This window comes from Anguilla rostrata, chromosome 5, assembly GCF_018555375.3.
Source record: "Anguilla rostrata isolate EN2019 chromosome 5, ASM1855537v3, whole genome shotgun sequence".
Lineage (NCBI taxonomy): Eukaryota > Metazoa > Chordata > Actinopteri > Anguilliformes > Anguillidae > Anguilla > Anguilla rostrata.
Window position 1 is genome coordinate 37,013,183 of NC_057937.1, and position 5,776 is coordinate 37,018,958.

General features: G+C 42.1%; 1 protein-coding gene across 4 annotated transcripts; it reads right to left on the reverse strand.

Annotated features, from left to right (window-relative positions):
- Positions 1–883: 883 nt before the first annotated feature.
- Positions 884–4,957, reverse strand: LOC135255190 (golgin subfamily A member 6-like protein 6). 4 transcript variants are annotated; one of them, XR_010330113.1, is made up of 5 exons: positions 4,840–4,957; positions 2,663–4,025; positions 2,287–2,444; positions 1,148–1,310; positions 887–1,043 (listed from the first exon to the last, which is right to left on the reverse strand). XR_010330113.1 is itself a non-coding variant. In XM_064336022.1 (3 exons), the coding sequence occupies exon 2, from the start codon at positions 4,003–4,005 to the stop codon at positions 2,683–2,685; it is 1,323 nt and encodes a 440-aa protein (XP_064192092.1). In that variant the 5' UTR covers positions 4,006–4,025; positions 4,840–4,957; the 3' UTR covers positions 884–2,444; positions 2,663–2,682. The 4 variants fall into 4 exon arrangements, 1 of the variants encoding a protein (XP_064192092.1); XR_010330111.1 differs by having other exon boundaries at positions 885–1,043; positions 1,148–2,444; XR_010330112.1 differs by having other exon boundaries at positions 885–1,043; positions 1,148–2,444; positions 2,663–4,020; positions 4,836–4,957.
- Positions 4,958–5,776: the final 819 nt, after the last annotated feature.

Below are 5,776 nucleotides of genomic sequence, written 5' to 3' on the forward strand. Positions count from 1 at the left end.
AGACGTTTTTCTGTTCAGTTGCGTATGTCATAAACTCATTGTGGTCCACATGTACTGAAATGCATCAGACTGGCCACAAACTGTATAGATATGCATATTATGTGGTGAAGAGCATGCCAGTGTATCGGTGACATCCAGGATATTATATAGTATATGCATGTTTCACACTGAATCATTTACATCATTTGTTTAATCTGTTGGGAATCTGTTTAGATCACATGTATTTGACCACACTATATCACTAGCAATATCTCTACAATTGATCCATTTATCCAATTCCATGGCCCAATCCCAGCGCTCTCTAATGGTCGATAATTCTCTGGTTACAACGTAGCACTTAGCTACGTTAAGATAGCACCATTAGTGCTCCGTAGTAGGCTAACAATAAGCCGGGCGTGATGCAGGCTTCATGGGTTTTCATGTATAAATTATATATAATGCATATTTTAATTACTGTTTAGTTAAGTATACACTATTCACTGTACTTACAGTTGTCATCTCTTCTCTGGAGACACTCTCACACTTGCTCTCACACCTGCTTGTCATGGAATACAACTGATAACTTCTAATGATTCATGAGTTTATGACAATATAAGTATTCATGTCTAATAAGAATATTTTTTATTAAACTCATTTTAATTTTACCAAAGTCTCCCGAGTACAAATCTCACTCCTGGATTAGATGCACCAATGCTAATTAAATATACGCTTTCTTGTCGCTGCAAAGCAGATAACGATTGACCACGTTCAAACATTGAGTCATAAATGTGGACACTTAAATCTCAGATGTAGTCGTACACCAAAGAATCATAATTCCTCAGGAAATAATGCAGCAATGAGACATGTCAAAATTTTAATAGGCTTAATAAAATGAGACAAAAACCACTTATTCCAATAGATTTTTCTTTAATGAAACACCCAAAATAAATACAATCAAGACAATCAAATTTATTCAGGTTTTAATGGTGAAATCCACTGGCCATGGCAAATTCTGCCCAATAGCAGCTGAAGCCCTCATTTTTTTCCAAGATCCTGATGATGACCTTTAAAACAGAAAACACAAGTCACTAGTCCCCTTTACACATCACTGTTATTGTTTGTCATGTAACCAATATCAGTCAGCAATAACTCAGCATCCACATCTTACCTCTTGAAGTATGACATCAAAGAGGCAGTCCATCATGTTGAATTCTATCATTTTTTTCTTGCACACCAGTAGCAGATTAGCAGATGCTATCAGCATCATGAGCCTGACAGTCAAAAGATGTCGGAACCCTGCACATATTTCCCTCTGGCTGGCAGAACCTCAGCTGCAGAGGCAAATGAGTCAAATTAAACCATGAACCACTGTAACAAGACTATCACCAGTCGTGTTTTGGTCCATGGACTTCTTTTTCAGGGGCGACATAGCTCAGGAGGCAAGTCCGAGGGTTGTCTGGCTGTCGGAGGGTTGCCGGTTCGATCCCCCGCCCTGGGTGTGTCAATGTGTCCCTGAGCAAGACACCTAACCCCTAATTGCTCCCAATGAGCTGATTGGTACCTTGCATGGCAGCCTTTCATCATTGGCGTGTGAGTGTGTGAGTCAATGGGTGAATGAGAGGCATCAATTGTAAAGCGCTTTGGATAAAAGTGCTATATAAATGCAGTCAATTTACTATTTACCATTAATTCATTCATTGCATTTATATAGCACACTTCCGAATGCTCAAAGTGCTTTACAATGATGAAGGGGAACTCACCTCACCCACCACCAAAGGTGTTCTTGGCAGGGTTCTTCTTTTTCACCTTTTTCAATTGTACTTGTGATATAAGCCTATCAGCCTCGCTGCACATTTGCTGTGGTCAATAAGCAAGGTTTCTATAACAAAGTGCAACACGTGAAAACAGATGTGCAGCGTCCAGTCACAGCGATTTCCTAAAATAACTGGGGCCCCCTAAAGCTGCCATGCTCTGTCACTACAGCTAATATACATATAGCCATCAGTGTACCCACAACACAACCTGTAAAAAACATGAATTAAATTTCCCACAATAATTCTTTGGGATAGCTGCTCACTTGTGCTGTTTGACTCACTTTCGCAAAACAGCTTATTGCAAGCATTCACTCTCATCAAAATCTCTAATCTTTTAGATGTTGCTGCTATGATGCTTGCTTTGGTGCAGAAATCGCATGATGTTCATTCCTTACATAAATGAGAGAGCCACCATAGTTCTTCCAGTTTGGTCATTTCAATACTTTGCCTGTTTCTTTACCTTGTTCTCCATCCCAGCTGACCTTTTACCAACCTTCCAAGTTTGCTCACTGTGACTGCCTCACCACCACGTGACTCTGAGGGGCCTGTACAGGTCGGTCCTGGAATCCGTCACCCTGTGTTGTTTCAGTCCAAGCCTGGCCTGCTGTAGCCTCCAGCCAGAGGTGATTCTGCTGCAGCACCATCTGGGCCCTGATCAAAAAACACTTAAAACTTTAAGCTAAGTTTCAAGTTGAACGCAGGCATTTAAGGCTTCGCTGTCTAACACTGTACCCTTTGATATTAAATACTTCAGTAACAGCCAGTGTGAAGCAATCCTGATTTAACAGTTGCTCTTACTGTACCTATAATGTAAACCCAAATCCCTTGTCCTAATTATTTCTGTCTTACTAACTCTTTACAGTTTTTACCTTTTCTTATATCTTCCATCTTATTTTTTCCCACGCCAGGCAGACCAGAAACCTTTTGTCTTCTTGTTCTGTTTTTGTTCTTGCTCTGTTTCAGTCTTACTGACATTGGCCTCTCCCTCTGTCTTCTTCTCAGTCTCCCTGCTGCTCTCCCCAGCTAGTATGTGACTTGTCAATTTTCCCACTTTCCTCAAGTTCAGAGCACTTTGTCCAACTGTCTCCTCTTTGCACTCTTTTTTTGTGGTGACTCGCTTTCTACAGTGAAACAGTGACCAAAAACTCTTTTTCTTCTTGTGTTTCTGGCTTTCTTTCTCCTCTTTCTTGCTCTCCCTCTCACTGCTTTCTATCCCCACTGTGACGAGGTTCCGCTCGTTCTCCATTTCTCTCTCACTGATCCCCTCCTCTATCAGAACCGCAGTTGTCTCTCCCGTGGCCTGGGTGACCGGCTCGTACGTCTCCTCAGTGCTCTCTCTCTCAGTTTTCACCTCAGTTATGTGTAAGATAAGTGATCTCAGTTCCCTTATCTCCACTTCCAACCTTTCTATTTCCATCTCATGTTGGAGTTCCATGCGCTCATATGCAAACTCCATGAATTCCCTCTGCTTCCTCCACTGCTCCCTCTCTTTCCTCAGGTCATGTTCCCTGGTTTCTCGTTCCTCCTCCAGAATGTTTCTCTCCTGCATTCTCTGTTCTGCCCAGGTGACCCATTCTCTCCTCAGCCCTTCAAAGAGCTCTAACACGTACTCCCGTTCTCTGTGGTTCAGCTCCTCAAAGTTCCTCCAGTCTTCATGCAGCTCAGACATCGAGGCCTGTATTCTGTGGTGCTGCTCTTCCCACCGCTGATGCAATTCGTACATCTCTGCTCTGCACTGTTCCTCCTCACGCTCTCTCCTCCACATTTCAGACTGCTGAAACCGCTCTACCTGTTCTCTTAATTGGCACTCCTCCCACTGCCTCCACACTTCCAGGTTTCGTTGTTGCTGTGCCAACTCCCTCCTGTATGCCCTCCTCTCATGCTCCATGCTCTCCAGCACTCGCATGCACTCCCTCTGCCAGGAGGCCTTCTCCTCTTCCCACTGCTGTCTGAACTCTCTCATCTCCCTCTGCCAGGAGGCCTTCTCCTCTTCCCACTGCTGTCTTTCTGCAAGCCTCAGCCGCTCCATGCAGTTCCTCTCCTGCTGCATGCGCTGCCTTTCACTCCTCAGCTCTTCCCTCAGTCCTCTTAGATCCTCCAGGCTCTCCCCGGTCATCAGGAGGCCCTGTTCCTGAAGAACCTGCACAACTTTCTCCAGCATCTCCCTCTCACTCTTGCGTTGCTCCCTCTCTCTCCTTGCCTCAGTCTCCATGGCCTCTGATTTTTTCTGCTCTGTTTGAATAAGGAGACTGCTTTAGCACAGCTCTCATCTTGGTACATCTCACCTTATTAGGTACATATCTGCATGTAGCCTCGGTCCGTTATTCTTAAACATGAAATGAGGAGTAGAGCTATAGAGCAAACATCATAATAACTACAGGTTTATTTCACATGAGCTCACTAGCTCAGCATGTGCAACTGGAGAAAACCACATGCTTAGCAGATGCTCTTACCCAGAGTTACTTTCACAACTGACATTCTTTATGTCATTTTATACAGCTGGAAATTTACAGTAGCCTTGCTGGGTATGACGGCAGTGACCAACCCCACATTATGCTACACCGTCAGTAGAAATAGCGAGCAATCTGTGAAATCATAAAAAAAATAAAAAATAAAAAGACTTATATTTAGCTAGCCAGATTTCCCAAGCACTAGAAAGTTAACCAATTAAATGAAAACTTTCTCAATGCTTTTTAACCACTCGAGAACGTTAGCATGCAAAAGCACTATAGATCGCTTAGCGTGAGTGACTGGAGAAAACGACTGAACGAATTTGGAAGCACGCAGCCCAAATAGCTGCTGATAAGCCACAGAACAAGGCATTGTTACTGCCTTTTTGAAACCCACACAATCTTTGTTATTCAACCACGTTGCTCACTAGCCTTGCTAAATAAGCGAAATGAATTGGATACCTTTCAAAATGAACTGCCAGTTAAGTATCATGTGCATGCACGCCCCCAGAATTCCAGGTGTAGTAAATGGAGAAAAACTTATTTACCAATTATTTTTGTTAATTCAAACCCCATTTTAAAACGTTAAAACCTACCCAGCAACTGGATTTTATCAGAAGCTTTCTCTTGTCCGACAGCGGATGTCTTTATGAAAAATATTCGTCTGTATGTAGTCAGCGCGATGAGTGTGTTTTATATTTACTTGACTCTTGTTTCGTCATATGAGACATCGCCTTGTATGACGAAACACGCGAGCTCCCGTGCATACACGCACACAAACGCGCGCGCACACACACATACACATTTAAGGTGAAACCTGATGTGAGGGCAGTGTGTGACAGCAAAAGTAATCGGTCACACAACGAAAAGTAATCGGTCGCAATAAAAACCTACCACAAACTGGATCCTCTCACAATGGTAGATGCGATCGATCTCTATTTTCGCTTTTCTCTATACAACGAATAACTAAAGAAAAATATTCCTTAGTGTCTGGTAATAACCACGACGAGGGTATTATATGAAACATTTTCATTTTGTGACGTTTCGTCCCTTGTTTCGTCACACATGAAACAAGTCCAGCTTGTGTGTGTGTGTGTGTGTGCAAAACTTTTGTTGCTAAACTTAAACTTGCACTGCATATACTTCATATGGGGCAAAATATACCCAAAATATTTATTTACAGTGGTTTTGCCCAAAATAATAATAATAATAATAATAATAATAATAATAATAATAATAATAATAATAATAATAATAATTTCAGAATCTTCTTTTCAAATGAAACATAATGCTTGTTAACTGAGTTTTAAAATAAGTTTTAAGAAATATATTTTCATGGGGAGCTCTATATTGGGTGCTGCTATACAGTGGGCCCAAGAATTTCCATATTGTGCACTCCTGCTACTTGCCTATCTTACTTATGCTGTGTCCAAATCATGAACTGTAGAAAATATGGACCAAGTCACTGTGACATCACCCACTGATGCTAGGCTTGGTGAAAAGCATTTTGAAGCCACCATGTTGTAGGAGCCA